General features: G+C 38.2%; 1 protein-coding gene across 9 annotated transcripts in view; it reads right to left on the reverse strand.

Annotated features, from left to right (window-relative positions):
* Positions 1–1,575: 1,575 nt before the first annotated feature.
* The window catches only part of LOC131221350 (uncharacterized), a 35,755-nt gene continuing 15,892 nt past the window's right edge, over positions 1,576–21,438 (reverse strand). For 2 of the 9 annotated variants that reach the window (XM_058216589.1, XM_058216597.1), the window contains exons 2-7: positions 21,129–21,295; positions 20,588–20,657; positions 18,598–18,857; positions 10,345–10,464; positions 4,070–4,118; positions 1,576–2,366 (exon numbers count right to left, since the gene is read on the reverse strand). In XM_058216589.1, the coding sequence (XP_058072572.1) occupies positions 1,828–2,366; positions 4,070–4,118; positions 10,345–10,464; positions 18,598–18,857; positions 20,588–20,657; positions 21,129–21,224 (1,134 nt within the window). In that variant the 5' untranslated portion in view covers positions 21,225–21,295 and the 3' untranslated portion in view covers positions 1,576–1,827. Of the gene's footprint in view, positions 2,367–4,069; positions 4,119–10,344; positions 10,465–18,597; positions 18,858–20,335; positions 20,354–20,420; positions 20,455–20,587; positions 20,658–21,128; positions 21,296–21,438 lie in introns of those variants that run through there. The other 7 variants (XM_058216605.1, XM_058216611.1, XM_058216617.1 and 4 more) reach the window with 7 other exon arrangements.

Consider the following 21,438-nt stretch of genomic DNA (forward strand, 5'->3'; position numbering starts at 1 on the left):
CTGTACTCGAGCTCGGCCTCGAGCTCAACATTAAAGCTTGGCTTGTTTGCCAAAGCTGTCGAGTTGAGTTTACCTCGAGTCGAGCTCGAGCTTGTTGGGTGAGAGAGTAATGGATTCTGTTCTTGATCCTCCTCCATTGATGGAAATTCAAAAATCTTAAGAGAATCAAAGCAATACCCGATGAAAAAAACCAAACAAAGCTTTGAATCGGATGAGAAAACCTGTAAGAACCGATCTGTTCTTGATCTTCTTCCACTAGCAGAAATCCAAATACTAAAAAAGAAACAGAGCAGAACACAAATTAGAAATCCAAGTAAAGAGCTCTAGCCAATCAAATCATCGAATTTCCTCGAAGCTCTAACAAATCTGAGAAGAACCCATCTTGAATTTCTTGGGTTTCTCGCCCAAGAAGTAGATCTCAAGAGATTGAAATCATACTATTGTAGAGCTAAAATGAAAAGTAGTGGTGGTGGTTCGGGCAGGCGTGCGGCTGGCAGCGGGTAGAGAAAGAGAAGAAAGGGAAAGGGAAAGGGAAAGGGAAAGGGGGTGCGTGCGGTCGGGTAGAGACTCCAGGGTTTGTTTTCTTCTTCCTTTTTTTTTTTTTAAAAAAAAGAGTTAAAAGTTAAAACTTATATTAATATAATATATATATATATAATATAATATTTAATATTTAATATATTTATTAATCGAGCTCGAGTTCGAGCTTCGAGTTGAGTTGAGTTCGAGTTGAAATGCCCCCTGGTCGAACTCGGCTCGAACTCAACTCGAGCTTCAAATAATTAGCTTGACTAAGCCTGAATCGACCATTCAAGCCGAGTCAATCCGAGCTGACTCGAGCCGAGTCGAGCAAGCTCGACTCATGAACAACCCTATTAATGATGAATGACCCACATCCAAGGTAGGCCTCATATGATGGATAGCCCATATCGAAGGTGGGCCTCACAAAATGGATGGTCCATGTTGAAGGTAGGCCGTACATGATAGACGGTTCACATTAAAGACAAGGTTAAGGTAGGCCCAACATAATGAACGGTCCACATCAACAGTTGGGCCACATTCTAAATGGTGGATGCTTAAGTGCAGACTGGACAAATTTGAAGGACATGTACTTATGTAATGTTGAAAATCAAACATTCTACTTTTTGGCTGATAAGTATGTTGTTTGCCAAACACATTTATTTACTGAATAAGCGAGACCAAGATAAGGTTCTTTCTTAGGGCCTGTTTGGATTCACATTTCAGGGTGTATTGTATGGTATTAAGGGGCTTGATATGAAATGTACGGTGTTTAGTTCGGAGTTGAAAAAGGTGGAATTCCATGCGCGCGAATACAGCGTGGAGCCAAAAAATCGCAGCCAAAAATGAGTTTAGCTCAATTTAATTAACAGTAATTATGCACCGAACTCTCTAATACATAATTACGGTTAACTAAAATCAGCTCTACTCATTTTTAGGCTTCTGCCAAACAGGGCAGAAATATATCAAAAATAACACAACTAGGAAAATCAGACTTGTTATAAAGATAGATAACATGAAGTACACATCCAGAACAAAAGAAAGAGGGAACAAAGAGAAAGAAAGACGCACCTGTTTAAGTTACAAAAAGAAATACAAGGCGTTGCTCGCATTCTATCAGCATGGGACCCACCTTCATCCCCATTCATGTTATCATACATCTTTGAATCAAGTATCTTTGTGGGTTTTTCCAAAAACTGTTATCATACATATTCGAAGCAGTCATCTGCATTGTTTTCCCCAAAAATTTACAAAACCATGTTAGCATACAACTCCGAAAACGCAGCCATCCTTGCTATGTGAATGTGCTCAGTTTTCCAGAAACTTCCATGAAGGATTCGACCATCGAGGCCCGCACCTTAAGATTCCTTTGATCCATCTAATCTTGATTGCAAGTTCCTCCAAACCCAAAACAGATGACTCTATTGAATCAGTGCACATCATTGAAGTCACATGTTCATCCTCGCCAATTCTCATCTTCTTTGGGGAACTGCTTGAATTGTATCGATCTTTCCTTGATGTGGCTTGTGTCATAGCATCCGAAGCGCTAGTCACTTTTTCATGAGAACTTGAAGTATCATCTATGCTGCTGGCTTTTCTTATCACGCTGTCCTCCAGATTTAACTTCCCACTTTTACGGGTTGTGCATGTCTCCTCGTGATCTATTCCACAGACAGATGTCTCGATCAGCACATCTGTTACTGGCGGATGCGAAGATCCAGCTTGGGGTGGTAACGAGCTAACTGACCTATGCGAAGAACTGGATTCTAGAAACTCACTTAATGCTGTTCCAATTCCACGTGCATTACTCTCTCTGAGAGAATAATGTTCTTTTCTTTCTTTATCAACAGAAACATGAAGAAAAGAACGCATGTTAGTAAAGGAAAATACATCAGAGGTAGGAAGATACAGGGACCTAGTTGGGAAGGATAAACAATTTTTAAACACCAAAACAGCCATTTTGGCCATTCATATTTCAGCATTATTATCATGGAAGTGGAAAACTGCAGAAATCATTTGAAATATCCAGAAAATAGATCTCATTTCGGGAATCCTCATGCCCAACCCAATCCAACCCAAATTTGCTCAACCTGAAGCCAACCTGAACTCAACCAGAGGACACTGACAACCCAACCCAACATAACCCGAACAAAGGTTGAGTCAACAGGGTTCGGGTTGAGCCTGAACACAAGTTGCAGCCCTAATTGTAGGACATGCAGGATAACTCACATGGAATTAGAACATCCATGTAAGCTTTTATAACTGTGACAGAGAAATACTAATTTTAGTTTGGGGTGTGTTTGGTTGCACCAAAGTAATCAGCATTCGCTTAAAAGACCTCCCACTGAGTATCTGACTGTTCCTAAATTTTATACTTGACCATCCATTTTTATTTTATTTTTTGAAAGATGACGATATATTAATATAAAAGGAGAAAAGAACAAAAACAGGAGCAGATTTCCGCTGAGAAAGCGAGAAAAACTAAACTCCAAGGTAAATAAAATCAGAATCCTTTAAAGCATCTACCTGGACAGCCCAATCTAACAGCCAATGCTTTGCATTGGACGAAACAACATCAGCCGAACTAGAGACATTTCTGAAACATCTTCCATTTCTTTCTACCCAAACAGACCACCAGATTGCAAGAAGAGCCATTCTCCAGATGAGGGTCTTGTTTTTTTCCATTCTGATTCCATGCCAAGCTTGACCATCCATTTCTAGACCACAAATTGGAAATTTGGAAGTTATCAACTATCAGGATTATTCCCAAGCCAGAATCAATGCATTTTCCTGCATTAGTAAGTGTTGATTGTCTGAAGCTTGTTGCCGATCAGAGATGTATCCTTACTGTTGTAATTGCAGATTTGCCAAAATCAGAGGCTAGGGCCACCATGACTGCTGCAGTTACTAATTTTCAAAGTCCAGCAGTTGTCTTTTTGGTTGGATTTGCTGATAGTGTAGAGTCCAGTAGATTTTGATGAGCAAATCTAGAAAGAAACATCATGTGAGGGAACCCATTTTACTGAAATTACAAGTGTTTCTTTCACCATAATTGCAGGAACCTTCTCTTAGTTTCTTAACAATGGAAGTATTCGTATCAGCGATCACACAAAACCAAGAGCCCGATGCCAAGTTGACTTCATGTGAAGCATGATTCTCCTCATGATCCATGAATAGGTTTTAATAAATGAGACGGCACGATATTGACTCCTACATGGTAGAAGAATCTCTGATGCTTGGGTTCATGCAACGTTGCCGATGGGTACAATGGTCCACAACAGCAGTCAGTAGGCCGATGATCATCATCAAGCAGCGTAGAAAATATCCATCCAAAAGAAAAGAATTAAAAAAATAAAAATAAAATAGAAAAATAGAAAAATCATGCACTCAATCAATTTCATTCTCTCATTCAGTCATTCCACTGGATGATTCAACTAACTAAATGGCACTGGCATACAACCAATGAACATGGAAGGATTGACAAACTACTGTATATGCATCAATATAGAGTACAAACAAAAAGCAAGTATAATTAAATCCTTAGTCATACCTTGATTCAAGGGTTGAATCAAGCGAGCACAACAAGAAGTTTCGCTTTCCTATGATCACCACAACCAAAATGCATGAAAATTAGTACTAATTGACATTAAAAAATAACCAAAATTGCATTTAAAAAAAAAAAAAAAAAACTAAAATACATGAAAGTTAATAATTGACAAGTCAAAATAACTTTTGGCTACACGATAAATTTAGTTAAGAAAAAGAAGAAGAAAAAAAAAAACTGGAAATTTTAACATTAAAAAGAACAATTTTCTCAATAAGATAAATCAGAATGAAACCACTCAAGGTTCAACAATCATCGAATTTACAACTTGGACATATAATTCCGTGTTTTGAGACTATTCAAATTGAGCAGCTGATTTAGGTAATAGATAGTCCTGACCAATTGCAACTTTGAATACATAGTTGTTATTTTTTTATTACATAGTTTTTATTTATTTATTTATTATTATTATTTCACTTATTTATTTATTTTATCTTGGAAACTTCATTGAAAACCAAAAGTGGCAAGACAAGGGAAGAAATGACCAAGAGTCGCCCAAAATATATTAGATGGAGAATTTCATCTCTGAAACTAACATTGAATACGCAGTTATTCAATAGGCCAACAAAAGTGCCGTAAACAGCAAAAATCCGTTCGTTGTTAGACATTAAATCAGCTTGTTATACAGCTGTCACAGTCCCAGAGGTGAATGGGACACTGTTAAGAACCTAACCAATATGCCAAAAGCCCCATGACTGATGGAACATGCCAAGTTAGGCTATTAAACTCTCTAACATCGCACAGCGCTCAGCAGCTGACATCTATGGCAGTCCACTTTGTGGTGGCACTCACTCTGGCCTGTTTTCCAGGTAGCCCTTTCCACTCATGGCAGCTGCACTTTGGTTGTCCAAGTAGCCTTCTCCATTCATGGCAGCTACACTCTGGTTGTCCAGGTAGCCCTCCCCACATCGTGGCAGCTTTCACTCTGGTCCAGGTTACCCTTTCCACAGGTAACCCCTTCCATGACTCTAGCATAGGACGTGGTGTTGGCTCTGATATCAATTGTTAAGAACCTAACCAATATGCTTAAAGCCCTAGGATTGATGGAACAGGTCATGTTAGGCTACTAAACCCTCGGGATCATAACAGATACCCTACTGACACTAAAACCCACCCATGCTTGCCGGCTATCTTTGACTGCAAGAAATCCCCTCTTTAAAAGGGAATCCATTGATGTAAGCACATAGCATCAGTATGATGTCAGCCTAGTCCTTATCTCCAAACTCGCTGCATAAGAAAAAAAAATTGCCACTGCCATGCATTTGTCCAGGACAGGTGCGGTGCGTGACCAAACTAAGCTTTACTGTTGTAACTGTTGAGCTGACTTGATGCAATGAAAACCATTCAGATTGTCTTCAGTGATGATCTGGACCAAATTCATGTTGTAATGATAAATTTGATGAGATCAACAGTTAGATTACATTGTGAGGCTGAAAGGATCAATCTGATGGCTCTCAAATTCATAGCATTTATAGTTTTTAGGGTCAGATTAGTCATAAGAGATTATTTGATACTTTTCCCTTTTGTATTTTCTTTACTCTTTTAGTGGGCCACTTTTTGGGCATCGCACAACATCAAAACAACATGAAATAGTTCCTATTTGATCGCCCATCGAGTTAGCTTTCAAATGAACCCAAGATCATGCAACTCCACTGCCATTTAAGTGAGTTGTAGCCAAATTACAAAAGGCCATTGGGTCGTGGTAAATTTGAAGGTTATTTTAATCTTTTCATAAATTAGGGTCTTCTTCCTTTTGTTTAAAGCCTATATAAGGGAATGCTTGGATGTATAAAGCATTATGAAGCACTGGAAAAAGTTATTTGTGTTTAGGTACTTCTTTGATTTAGAAGAAGATTTGAGAGGGGGTTTTGTGATGAACTCTATTCCCTGACTAGAGGATTATTGAGTTTGTCCCCACAATCTTGCTTTGTCTTTGAACCATATGCATCCCTTCCAGTTTTCATTAATTGGTATCCCGTTTTCCTTCCTAGTGAACCTGCACTTTTGTCTTCCTATTATTCAGTCTACTCTTTCTTTATCCTGTTTTCTTTATTTTCCCATCAAAACCATTTCCCCTTTTTCCTCAAACCCATATCAAACCCATCAACCCTTTTACCTCCCATTCCCATCCCAAAACCCATAAAAAAACCCTAACCCTCCCTATTCCCCAAATCCATCAAAAACCCATTCTCCAAAATCCATTAAAAAACCCTAACACCAAATATCCATAAAAACCCATTCCCCAAAATCCACCAAAAAACCCTAAAATCAAATCCATAAAATCCCTGATCATTCCCACTCCCTAAAACCTTTTGATCCAGAATCCAAACCTAACAACCACACAACCACCCATGTTTCAACTTGGAGGTGTCTACGAGAGAGAGATATCTATACATTTCCTACAATTATTTCTATCCAAAATGCCATGTTTATTTTGACCATTTGTATTCATTGCCCAATTCTTTCCCAGGTTATCTTGACTATCATGACAGTCTTTCATATCATCCCAAGTCTTACCCGTCTTCCTATGTGTTTTATGGCGATTCCTATCAATACCCCTCCCAATGTAATGAACAAGAGCAGCAATATCCCAGCTACTCAAAAACAGTTTTATCACATGTAAATATCATTGTAAGCCATGTTCAAAAGATTTTTGGAGGAGAATAGAGAAATCAGGAAGGAGATGAGAGCAATCAAGGAAGAGTTTGAAAAGATATCAAGGAAATCTCAGAGAAGATAGAAACTTGTTTCAAATCCTTGTTTAAACAGGAAAAGTGCAATGGATTTCAATTCATTGATGATCCCAATAAAGGCATGCATGCAGAAAGTGTGGCGGTCTAAGAGGCATCCACCATTGGATTGCGCAATGGATCTACGGATGGGATGACCAATGGTTCAATGGTCGGATCGGAGGAAGCTCTAATCAAGTCAGAAGTTTAGTTGATGGATGACCCAATAAAAGAGGCTGATGGATAGATAGGTTTGGATGATTCCAAGGTTAGATTGCTTGATATTACGATGAACGTCTTGATGGTCAAGATGGATGTGTTGGTCTCATCTCAACGCATATTGGAGGGCATATATCAGAGGTTGGTGATGATAAAGGTCACTTCGTGATGACAGGACATCGATTAGAGACAAGGAAAAATGTCAAGATCCACGATCCAACATCCAAGTGATGGGGACATCAGAGGACTTGGGTGTACCAAAGACGGAGGACAACGTCTTAGTTTGCCATGTGAATTGCCTAGGGGTCCAATTTATGTGAAAAGCACCTCATCACCATCAACAGAGAAGATGACACTAAATCCCGCCTACTCCATACGAATTTAGATCTGACCAACCCCAACAAGGTGCCTCAAAAGCTCTCTGAGCAATGAATGAATGGTGAATAGATCTTGCAGACACTCGCCAAAATTTCAATTGTCGCTTAAAGGAGACGTCGCTAAAGCACCATTGTAATAAGACTCATTCCACCACTTGGATTATGATTCCTCTAAACACATCGTTAAGATTAAGAATAAAGTTATCATTCTTCATAAGCCAAATGCCCCATAGAAGGAGAAAAGGATGCACCATGGACATTTAGATATCTCCTAATCATGACAGATCAGTTGACAACATGTTTGGTGGTAAAAAGGTGAACTGGTAGAGTGCACATCAGCATAGAAAATTAAACATGAAACCTAACCTGAACATGTTGCACCGAATTCCTAATCTAGTCTACTGACATGTGGTCCACTGTAACTGGAATACTGTTAGCAAATCACATTATGTAGATGTAGCATTGAAACTAGACTCACCTACCCCAGGGTAGCTTCAATAGAATGGTTGAACCAATGGAAGAGCAGTCTTATCCTGCATTACTGTGAGCTTGGCATACAATTCTTGTATCAAGAGCATGTACATGTTTAGATGAGCTTTGTCCTATCATCAAAAACTTCAGCACAAGTGGCTCACCAATCTTCTTTGCAAATGAAACTCGTAGCATGGTTAGTTAAGACTTGATATGACAAACCATTTTATTTGGAAAACACACATGGGGGTTGAGGTGAAGTGTAAAGGCTACATTATCCCCAACTACACACCATCTTGTGATACAAGTCTCTTTCCACAAGATGCAAAGCATTTAAATTGAGGACCAGCCCACAAGTAAATGAATAAGCTTCAACTCAAAGGGTAGGAAAGGTGTTTCTTTCTTGGGCAATTTTAACTTCATAATTGAACGTGGCCATTTTCGATATCTAACTCCATCAAAGGGAGTCTTTGCACTCTCATTGCCAGTCCTAAGCACAGATAAAGGAGGAGAGTAGCATCGAGTTGGCAAGGAGGAAGATGCTGAGAAGGTTGTTGCTCATAGAATTCAAGCTAGTGGAAGAAGTGGAGATGTGCCTCGTGGTCTACTAATCAAAGTAAAGGGAAAATTTTATAAGATAGCTATAAGACCAGCCATACTTTATTGGACAGAATGTTGGGCAGTGAGGAAAAACATGTTCTTAGGATGAGTGTAGCTGAGATGAAGATGTTGAGATGGATGAGTAGCAAGACGAGGAAGGACATAATTAGAAATGAATACATCCGAGGGAACTTAGTAGTAGCACCAAGCAGTAATAAGATGAGTGAAAGTAGAGTTAGATGGCTTCACTATGTGCGATGGAGACCAACAACTAAGCCAGTTAGAAGTGAGTGGTCCAAGTTGAACGCTCTAAAGCACAAGTGGAAGGCCTAGAAGGACATGGCTGGAGGTAGACGAGAAGTCTTGATGACCCATGATTTTAACTGAGTATGGGGTCATCGATATATTGGAATGGAGGAACAAGATTTGTGTAGCCAAGCACAATTAGTTGGGATAAGGATTAGATGATGATGATGAATTGAACTTGGCCATCTCGTGCCTTTGATTACCTGTTGAAGATCTAAAGCTGTATTTACGTACGACAAGTGGGCGTGAACCAAATATTAAGCATCCCATGCAACCTTCTCTTCTTCATATAGCTCGCTCATTTGTTTTGTCAACCACTTCTCATGGACTCATTAAGGGCATTGCATCCTGATAACATGAATGTTTAAGTTTACAATGCTATATAAGAGACCAGGTCTCATAAGGTCATATCTACAAAATGACCAATGTGAAAATCACTGAGGCTCTTTCTCAATGTCCCTAGGTAGCTTCTTTTTCTTTTTTTTTTCAAACACACGCACACACACTGCCACACACTCATGCCATAGTGGGATTTCACCACCTATGGTTCCTCGAACCCTTGACCAAGTGTTGAAACTCCTAAGAGTCTACCACTGGAGCGAGAGCAAGGACCCATGTCCCTAGGTAGCTTGCAAGCATAGGAATTGATAACCGAATTCTTTCATTCCCTACTCCTGCTGATGCCCCAACTCCATTTCCTTTACTTCCGAGGGTTAGGATCGATGGGTTGGTTGCCTGTATGATAGGGACTTTCGCTTCCTTGCTTGTTCAACTTCTGGCAGCACCTTATATTGCCCGAAATGCCCTGAATGGAGGGGGCCCCAAAATGGATTGATAAACATCCCAAACCTGAATTTCTTTCTCAATGAAGAAATCACTTCGTTGGAGGATTGGGACTACATGAGAGGGAGGGGGGATTGGGTGCTCTTGAACAAATGAGAGGGTTTGAGCCGGGTTTTAGACCCACCAATGTCAAAATCACTTTGGCATAGCTCGATGTCCACAGAATCCACTTCTTTGGAGACGTTGCTGATTTGTGAGAAAGAGGACCTTGGTAAGGACTTTAGGTTTGCTAGTGACCTAGGATTTATCATGATGGATATCCACTCATGCCAATACAATGCAATCTGTTTGTATCATTGATGAAACGAAGTGAACTCCACAATCTATGGATTTCAAAGATTTTTGGATCATGAACCAAAAATACTAACTTTTGGACCAAGACCAAAAATATTACTAAAGCAACCAATTTGTGATTTCTTGTGTATCAAAACAAGACATTGAAAAGTTTCAACATGAAATGAGTGATGATGATGCTAGAAAAAATTAAATGTTTGCTAAATCTAATAATGGTAATATCGTGAACAACTTGAAATGTTGCCTCCACATAAAACATTTGAAAGAGAGTAAATAAATGAATAACTTCAGTGGATAGGGTCCAAAAAGGTAAGAATTGCAAGAAAATCCACAATTCAAAATGGAAAACAGGTGGTAAGTAATGAAAGAGAACAAAGGCAACCACCAAAGACGCAGGGACTGTCCAGCCATGTTCAGGAGACCAATCTAAGGATGGGCGCAAGTCCTTGCAAAAAGCTTCGTAAGATCTTCCTTCTCCCAAGGGAGGTTCCAGCAACTCTATCTGTAAAAGAATTGAAACATGATTACCACTTATACAATTTTAGATTTACAAATTTAACTTTTCTCCATTTTACCTTAATTCTATCCATGCTTAAAGAGACTTTTCATTGACAAAAAAAATAGTGTCATAAAAGTTACAACGATTTGATGAGGGTTCCGTGGAAAGAAAAAACTAGAAATAATACTTCCAAAGAAGGACGCATGTAAATAGCTAAGAAAGGAGAAACTGACTTACCCTCATTGTGTAAGTTAGCCAACTGGATAACACAAAGGTAAAAACTAAAGGCGGATGAATAAGGCATTGTGGAATAGATCAGCAAACCCGCCAGCAAATTTTGGGCAAAAAGAAAAGAGACGCCACTAACCCAAAAATCTTGGAACCTACGGTAGCCTAGAATTCATAGACCCAAATAACCCAAAGACTAGGATTAGAGATTTGATTGAATAACTTCATTTGGTCTTGCTTTCCCTAGAGACCAAGCAAGGGCCATGGTTCTCAGTTATAGAGAAGGAAGGTATTACGCACCTCCTCTGCCCACATTTCCATGCAGTCTCCACATAGCATGAATCAAAATTTTAGGATAAGAGCTTTAGCAAAAATCCTCCAACTTAGGAGACAATAAAAAAGAAATGGGGTGTAGAAGGTGAGAACATAGCAATGTACACATCTTATTGGAGCAAGGGTAAACGATCAAGGTCTACTATGTTGAGATCTCATAGAAAGTTCGTATGTGGTAATCATGGGAAACTTTCAAGCTACTACATGAAATGGATAAAAAAAATATACTGATGAGTTCCTCAAAAATTCCTAATGAGATATCAACTACCAGAAGCTTGAGAAATAAAAAAAAGATAGCACCTACCAGAACTAGATTCTCAACAAATTCAAGATTGTAGTAAAATTTTGATATGTTTCATGCAAGCAAGAATATATTCAATAACCTCCTGATATACCTTGGGGTTGGCAAGGGGGGGGAGGCGGGGGGATGTGTGGGTGGGGTGTGTGTGTTGGCAACTCAAATTGGAAGACTTCTACCATGTAGAAACTCATGGTGTATGGGAAGAGAAGATATGAGAGAATCAATTCTCTCCCACATTATAATCTCTTTATCAATGTTTTAAATACCGACGATATTGGCCGATATATCCCACAATATATCTTGTATCCCACCTATGTGATACGAAACGCATGGGTAGTGCTGATATATCCCCACATGTTCGATCTGGTGAGCATTTCCAATTTCCAATCCTTTTTTGTTGAAATCATGTTAAATCAGTGTTAAATGGTTACAAATCCATTGGTTCTTCATGTTTTGCATGAAAAATCATGGAGTTGGAGCTTTGATTTCGATATCCATTGGTTCTTTATGTTCTCCATGTTTTTTTTTTCAAAATTTTCCTTCAATCAGTTGTCAATTGAGATTAATTTCAAAGTATTTAGGAGTATTTGATGAAATGATCATCACATACACTCTAATTTCAAAATTTGAGTGTAGGTGGTCCGATTTGAGGAAATTTGGGAAATTTTCAAAATTTCTCCAATTTCTCCCAAATTGCTTACAATGTTGTACTCCAAACATGAAGTCAAGCATGTCTGAGGGTTGATTTACTGATTTGTTAAGTCCTTGTCAATTTTCAAAAAATAATTTTTTAATTAAAAATTAATAAAAACATACTAAAATATTAGTTTCTTTTGAAAATTTCCCTTAAACCAACTGTCAATTGAGACTAATTTCAAAGTATCTAGAAGTATTTGATGAAATGATCATCACATACACTCTTTAAATGTTATGCATTCAATTTGAATATAGTTACATTAGTTCAATCAGACAGCGCATAACTCCTATACAAAGGAAACCTATTATTTGCATTTTTTTTTTTTGTTTTGATACGTTATGATTTAAAAGTGTGTATTAATGTATTTTTTAACAATTCTTAAAGTTTCATTGAAAAATTCAACCATTTTCCCAATGTTTCCCCATGTTTCCCAAAAAGTGTAATAGTTACCCGATACAAACGATATATCCCGTGCGATAATCGATACGTATTTATATCCCAAGGATACGACACGTAATGCGATACTAATATTTCGAACACTGCTCTTTATTTTGAAACCTTAAACACAGATACAGTGTCCTAAAGGACCATTGAAAGAAAAGGAAAGAAAAACATAATATACAATAAACATAACATACAAGTGTGCATGCACACACTCCTATACTCCCCCTAAAGTTGGAGCATAGATGTCACACATGCCTGGCTCGGACACAATCGCATACAGATGAGAAAAAGAGATGGCCTTTGTGAGAATATATGCTATCTGATTGTTGGACAACACATTCAGAGTATAGAGTAGATGGAAAGAAATCTTCTCACATAGAAAGTGATGGCCTTGTGTGAGAATATCTGCTACCTGATCATTGGACAACACATACGAAGTACAGTGTAGACGGGAAGAAATCTTCTCACATACAAAGTGACAATTAACTTCAATGTGCTTTGATCTTTGATGAAAAATAGGATTCGACACAATATGAGTACCTACTTGATTATCACTAACGTTCCTAGTATCACCGACATTATTGATAATATTGGTGATATTTTAAGTATCGTTGGGTAAGTGATACAAACACCAGGTGTAAATTATTATTTTTTTGAAAGGTAACAACTTTATCAAAAGGCCGCAAAAAAGCGGAAAATAATACAAAAGGCAGCAAACGAAAACTACAGCCCCAAAAGAGCAACACAAGAGCAATGAGGACCACTCCAAAACAAAAGACATGACCCTTCTACTAATCATGGCCTCCGATTCCGATATGTTGTCAAAGGTGCACCGATTTCTTTCTTCCCAAATGGCCCAGAAGCTATCCATCGCTGCTAGTTACCATACCGCCTTCCCTTCCTTCTTAACACCCCCTTCATGTCAGGATGACAAAAGGGATGGCACAAACATCGGCATAACCCAAGCTACGTTGAGAGACAAAAAGGAAGGCATCCCACACTTTTCTAGCGAAAGGGCAATGAATAAATAGATGATCCACCGATTCCACATCCATATTGAAGATATTATTGATAATATCACCAATATTTCAAATATTAGAGATATCGGTTCACGCTCTTTGTTACAGATGCATGATGTTTGCGATAATATTGATATTAATGTCGACATTGACACAATCCATGTAAATACCTATAAAATCAAGACAATAAAAAACATTGCAAAAAAAAAAAAACTTACGTGAACTTTTTGGGGGATTGCTTCCAACGGTAATTTTGACTCCTCTTGAGGTATTTGAAATGAAATCTTGGGGTTAGGAGTGTTAGAATTAGGGACTACATTTGGAGAATTGTTGTGTTTCTATTCCATTAAGAACAACAAGAATAATAGAAGAGGTGGGAGATTTGTAGGATATATAGGTCTTACTAGATATACATGTATCATCTTAATAGATATACTTGTATCCACTCATATACTTATCTATAGCATGTACAAAGGTATACAAATATCCTATATTATAACAGCCCTTAACAAACTCAATGTGTTCTACGAAGTAGCTTGAATTTGAAAGGCATGGAGAATATTTATTTAGAAAAGAAAATTTTCCATAACAATAAAATCCAGGCAATGATGAGTAGCATGAGGCGAGTAGGCAAGGTTGCAACTATTATCGCCAAGCATATGTGACGTAGGGATGAACGTGATGAGGTCAATCACCGTCTTCCTCAAAGATAATTGCTTCGAATCCACGAAGCTTCTCTGGACTCCTCACAGAGACTTCTCGAATCCAAGAGGAAAAAACAATAAAATAGAAATAAATTCTAATAAATTCGAAATTTGATTGATTAATGAAATAAACGAGTTCACAACCCTTTAAATAGGGATACCAAGCAATGAAAGAAAAATTAGAAGCAAACTATAACCAAAACTCCCTAAAGTTCGTAACTTACTATAAATAGTAAATTTACTTTTATAGTAAGTGTCCTATGTGGCTTAACCACGTTATTCTCCTAATTATTCTAAGCACTTTTCATGTTGCACACAACTCCTAAAGCCCAACGGATGAAGAGTTATAATCAAACTAAAACTTATTATTTATAGTAAAAACGGAACTAAACATGGAATTCGGCCGTCGATATGATGGAATCTCGAAAATTTGTTGTGGGCAACCCAACATAGCCGGGTTGGTTGGCTAAAGTAGCTCGTCCTACCCCAAAATCATATATGGTACGTCGAGTAACTCATTCCGGTTTGCGAGATATGCTTGTTTTAAGGTTCTGATAGTCTTCATGGCTTCTGCCTCTGATCGGGCCTTCTCTAGTCCATCTTGAACATGTAAGTGTCCGCGACCCGCTCTACATCAGTCCCCTTCACTTCAAAAGAACTCGTCCTCGAGTTCTCGTGCTGCTTCGGTTCATGATACTTGGTCTGGTGCGCCGTAACGATAACCTAGATCAAAAGTTATGATCAATTTACGGTCCACCTTCTTTTGGTCCAACCATGCTAGGGATGTATCAGTGACACGTTCTACATCAGACTCCTCAACTTGAAAAAAACTCGTCCTTGAGTTATTCAAGGAACTTGGCTTATGATTCTGAGGTAACTTTTGATGCCGATATTTATTAGCTCTTTTCTTGTACTTAACATTAGGCTTTTGAGTTGAAACAATACATGCACTCATGCTCTCCTTGACTTGGCTAGTATGGAACAGTTCCTTCACTTCTGCCTTCAAGATCCCACATTCCTTCTGATAACATGGGCAATTAGGCAGACTTATCCCTGTGACAAGATCAATGTGGTTTTGCATATCTCGTATGCGAGGCAATTTATTAGGGAGTTCATCGAGCACAATCGCCTTGAACTCCTGCAACACTGGTTTCAAATCCCCTAGGGTGATCATAGGCTCCATATATTCTTTCTTTTTAACTAATGCACATATATCTCTTGTTTCCTCAGATTGTTTAACAAAAGCCTGTTCAGTTGTGAGAGACTATTCCTCAACTTTAGAAGTCTTGGGTTGGTTCTCTGTTCTCATAGAGATGAGGCCAATCTTTCTACCATCTTTAGTAAATTTAAATACAATATCCTGACCTCTATGCATAGCAATAGCATCAATATTATTATGACATGGTCGACCAAGTAACATATGACAAACTTCCATGTCGATTACGTCACAAAGTACTTGGTCCTTATAATTTTTACCAATTGAAAATGAGACAATGCATTGTTCGGTTACCTCTGTTTTGTTAACCTCTTTGATCCATCCAATCGTGTACGGAGATTGATGCTTTTCTGTTTTCAGTTGCAGCTTTTCCACCATTATTTTTGACACGAGATTCTCACTGCTCCTGACATCGATGATCACATTACAGACTTTTTGGCTTACGGTGCACCTCGTTTGAAAAATGTTGTCTCGTTGTAAATCTATTTCTACCTTTGGCATGTATATCGGCTTCCTCACGATCAAAGTGGTGGCTTGTGATTTACCATAATCTGATGGTGTTCTGCAGAAATCAGGGCTGTGTCGTATAGCGACCATGGGCGGTTGAGCATCACTTCGAGCTCGGGGCGGAATTAACGCATCCGCAATACGGTTGAGGGTTGCCTGCAGGCCTTGCATAGTCAACTGACTCTCCTGGTAGAAAGCTTCCATTCTTTTCGAAAGATAACGAATCCCTGTATTACCGTCCATAGGATTTTGGCTCATACCTTCGTTGTTTGTCATCAGCCCGAGGGAAATCCTCACTTTGATACCAATTGACGCGGCGATGAACGTGATGAGGTCGATCACCGTCTTCCTCAAGGATAACTACTTCGAATCTACGAAGCTTCTGTGGACTCCTCACAGAGACTTCTCGAATCCATGAGGAAAAAAACAATAAAATAGAAATAAATTCTAATAAATTCAAAATTTGTTTGATTAATGAAATAAACGGGTTCACAACCCTTTAAATAGGGATACCAAGCAATGGGAGAAAAATAACAAGCAAAATATAACAAAAATTCCTAAAATTCGTAACTTACTACAAATAGTAAATTTACTTTTATAGTAAGTGTCCTATGTGGCTTAACTATGTTACTCTTAGAGCCCAGTGGATGAAGAGCTATAATCAAACTAAAACTTTCTATTTATAGTAAAAAACGGAACTAAACATGGAATTCGGCCGTCGATATGATGGAATCTTGCAAATTCGGCGTGGGCAACCCAGCATAGCCGGGTTGGTTGGCTAAAGTAGCTCGCGCTACAACAAAATCATATAGTACGTCGAGTAACTCATTCCGGATTGTGAGATATGCCTGTTTTAAGGTTCTGACAATCTTGATGACTTCTGCCTCTGATCGGGCCTTCTCTGGTCCATCTTGGACATGAAAGTGTCCGCCGCAAGACATTTGAATACATGTGTATTGCACTTTCAATGACTACCGAGATGTGAACCATTGAGTACAATGACTGGCAAATGATCTATTGGGCACTTCTAGTGGCTAAGATTTCAACCATTGCTCTTCCAATTACATCATTTCAGTGGTCATGTGTTCAACCCAATGTTACCTAAAACATGAAACCCCCACCTTTTGAATCGAGCGATCCGGATTATGGATCATTAGTGATCCAAATTGCTAATTTTAACAAGCTGAAATTATGGCTCTACATTCTTATTATTGATTAAGTTAATGCAAATTTATATCCACAATGTAGAGATTTATACTTATTTTGTTTTATTTAACACTAAGCATGCATGGTCTATAATAATGACATTCATCATTTCATACATAAATTGCAATATGGGTTCGTATATAAAGATATATTGCATACATGGCATATGTATTGGAGTGATGAACATGCACCTCCCTAGCATTCCACATATTGGAGGAAGTAGTGAACTGTGTGCCCCTTCTCGCATCACTTACCAAAGCAACCCGTACTCTAGGTGACCTTGGATCAACCGTTGCTCTTTCGAAGGCTCTAGAATTTTCCAATAGTAAATTGGTAATAGCACTAATCCTAATTAGAGGTGCATAAGAGAATGGGTTCGGACATAAAAATGGCATAGTAATGATTCCTGCCAGAGAGCCTGGCAAAATAACAAGTTTAGTTAAAAAAGGCCCGGCATGGTAGAGAACAACCTACAAATTACAGCCCAACATGCAACTTAACAAAATCTAAGTCGATTTTCAAGATAGAAGCCCATTTGAGAACATTAACTTTTATAGATAACAGTGTGGTGTCGAGAGAACACACAAGATCCCAGAACATTAACTTGAAAATAATATTTTAAATTATTAAATAATAAAAAATATAAGAAAAAACCTATTTGTTTTAAAAATTAATTATGTTGTCTCATAAATTATGTATTTACGTAAATATGTAGGTACGCATGCATGCATTTATGTATGTATTTACTTATAGAGGATGGACGTACGTATAGAGGCAAAGTTTTTTTTTGGTTCCCTTTAGTTCTTGGATGTATTATTTGTGTTTTATCACTTGTATAAGTTGCATTGTATGATATTTGAAAAATATGCATTTTGGATATAATTGCACTGCTTTGGTCCCGCAACACGTGATTTAGGTCCCTATGAAAACTATTATGTATAGTTTTTTCTTGTAATATTTTGACTTTTGAGTCGTAAATGTATAAACATGTGTCTTTTTAACATCTCCTAAAGTTCCACTGAAAAATTCCACCTTTTTTCTCCCAATGTGTCCATCAGACAATGATATTTTACCCAGTATCTACAATATTACTGATGGTATCGATACATGTATCCACATCCCAAGTCATGGGTACATCTAACAATACCGATACTCTAAACACTAATTGCACAATGTAATGAAACAGCAGTGGCAACGTCAACGCCCATGTTCTGAAGAAGTGATCTAGGCCACATAATCTCGAGCCATTGAGTGATGTAGACATACACCACACGCACACATGTACACACCACATAGGACTCCATTTGGGACATTTCAGATTGGCATAAAGTATAAAACCTAAAAACCATTGGCACCATATATCTTGATAAGTCGTGCTATTATCTTTAGTAATTAACTGAAGAACACGAAAAGAAAGCATCCTTGGATCCAGCTCAGTAAATTGGAAAACTACAGAAAAGAATCAGCTTCCAACATTTTACCTGCACTTTGTCATTCCCCAGTAGATGCGTCACTCTTCCAGACCAAAAGCATCCATCAAACCACCAATCAACCAAATCTCCCACCTTCCAATGATTGTTGGTAATCGCTACCACTTCAGATATTGTATGAAGATCAGGCATCTCACTCTCACGATAGAAAGAAGGAAAGCAAGGGCGCACCATCAACTCCATTTTCCCCTCTTCTTGGGAGTTAACTCTACTAGATGGGGGCTTTTGATATAGTTGTGTCGATGTTACTTCTATAAATTCCAAGAAATGAAAAAATTATCCAAGCAAAGAAAACTGAATCCACGAGAAAAGAAAATTAAGCCAATAGTCGATGGAAAACAACGAAATAGAATTTTGTATGGTCTTAACAGCTCGAAAAAGGTACATAATTTGCACTATAAATGAATTTCTTAAAAAAATAATTTCCAAGGGTTTTCTTAGAATAAGCAGATAACACAAGCAAGATGTTGAGTAGAATTTACTAGTGTAGTGTAGTCATGTCTAGTCATGCTCATGCCATATTCTGTGAGGTATTGGGGTAGTGTACTCATGAGGAGTATTACATCTGCTCCTTTTTAATTTACTCTCTCTCCTTCATTACTCTTTGCACTCGGTATCAGAGCTTCTCCAGCCATGACCGAAGGTTGTGTTGGTTGTGCCCACTGCTGATATCATCAGTCTGTATGGCTGACATTAGCAATGCATGGACAGATGGCCCCATGAAGGGGGAAAAACACCAGATCTGGTAGAGGATGGAATTGGAGGAATATCCATCATTTTTCCCGATTTTTCTGGTGATTATTTTGTGATGTTTTTACAGAGATAGCAAAAAAAACAGAAAATTTTCAGATTTTGGTTTTCTGTGGGTTTTTGAATTTTTTCTTTGCATGGGTTTGCCTCAGTTGATAAAATGCAATCTCTAGAAACTTGTATTGCTTGATTTGTTAAGATTTGAGAGAGAGATGAGGGATTTGGTGAGATACATCTGCTGTGCGGGCCTATTTGGGTTCTTACTGATTATCTATGGTTTTGTCATGAGCATGGTGTGATGAACTGTGTGCACATTCATTTGTGGAGTGAGAGTGTAGTTTGAATTGGTGCATGCATGGGTAGCCGTGAGTGTCTGGATTGATATCTGGGGATGTGCCATGTGTTGTCTAGTGTGGACTAGATATGTAGCATTGAAGTTTGTAATTTGTAGGTGCTTGTGATGCTCTATTAAAATGATAATGAACTGCGGCTTTCATGGGCATGGTGATGGCGGTAGTTGTATTGGAGGTATAGGCCATGGAAGTGATAATTCCCCTGCAGGTGTCAACAAGCTTTCCTGCACTCATTGCAGATGACCTTAACATACGAGAAAGACGTGTTAGAATATAGTGGGCCACGCTCAGAAGACGGCCTATTTTGCTAGTGCAGACATCAAGAAACTTGTTGACATAGACTTGCATGCTATGCATCCTTGAAGTGTTTCTCACAGATCTACAGATGAAATTTCTAAGCACATACAATGTTTTACTGTTCTCAAGGGTGCTTCATCCCTCCAGCTTATCCCAGATCAACAATGTATATTTGCTTCTGCTAATCTAGTGTCCTGACAATTGATCATGGAGATGTTTGATTATATAATGGGTATGGATTCTCATTTTTCATCATGTCCATTTTTGTCACAGTTTGTTAGTGTAAAAATTGATGATAGGTCAAGTGCTTATGATAAGAGAACAAGTACCGTAAATCTATCTCCTTCATCATCCGTCTTATGTCCTTCATGTTCTGAAATTATCTACTAATCTATTGTCTGTTAGCAAACTCACCTGGTCACTTAATTGTAGGGTGACCTTCTTTCTTCTATGTATTTCAAGACATGAAGACTGGACAAAAGATACACAAGGCAATGATGATAATGATGATGATGATTTAGAGAAGAATAATAATTTGTTACTAAAATTCTATAGTATAAAAGAAATCATAGTTTACTTACTTTCATCTGGAAAGTCAAAGAACTCCAAGAAATGTACAACGCGCCCTCTCTTTAATTTAATACCTTTTATCTGGTACAAAATAAATAAAACTGAGTATGAGGGTCACAAAAATTGCTAAGGCCAAGAGTTTAGCTCCCTAATACTCCCCAATAAAATCTTAGGGCTCATTTGGGAAGCAATACGAGACAATCTCTCAAGTATTGACAATCCTAACTTGGTTTAGGCCATATAACACCATTGAAATAGACACCAGGTAACAAAAATCCTGGCTAAAACTTTTGTGTGTGTGTGGTGGTGGAGATCCCACCAAGTGTTTTGCCAGGAATTCTGTTGAGGTTTGCTAGAATACATCCCAACATAATGCAATAAGACACATTCGGACTGTAGCCATTCAAATTCTAATTTATTCAACTCTCAAATCAAATATTTCAACCCTTAGATTATATAAAGGTTGTGCCAACCGTCCATATTCAAGAAATTACTACTTTATGACAAAAGTACATCAAACAGGTTTTAACTTCTACTATCTTTTAAAGCTACCTTGCATCGGAACCATGCACCACGAAAACCTACAATAAAGGACTTTGACTCAGCCAATTGGCCAACTTTAAAAGGCAGGCTATCAGTTTTCTCCATTATGATCCAGCTAATGTTACAGAACTACTGGTCATGTACAAACAGCTTCCTGAGAAGTAGCATGAAGACTCCTGCAAGGAAAGGATCGAGTAAGTGCATGAAAGTGAACCAAATAATTAACAAGAAAGTAGAAATCCTGTCCATTGAAAGACTCATACTATCAACAAAGCCCTTCCCTCGTGAGAGAACCAATATCTATTACATTTGGCACATC

The sequence above is a fragment of the Magnolia sinica genome, chromosome 1 (assembly GCF_029962835.1).
Source record: "Magnolia sinica isolate HGM2019 chromosome 1, MsV1, whole genome shotgun sequence".
NCBI classification, from domain to species: Eukaryota; Viridiplantae; Streptophyta; class Magnoliopsida; order Magnoliales; family Magnoliaceae; genus Magnolia; species Magnolia sinica.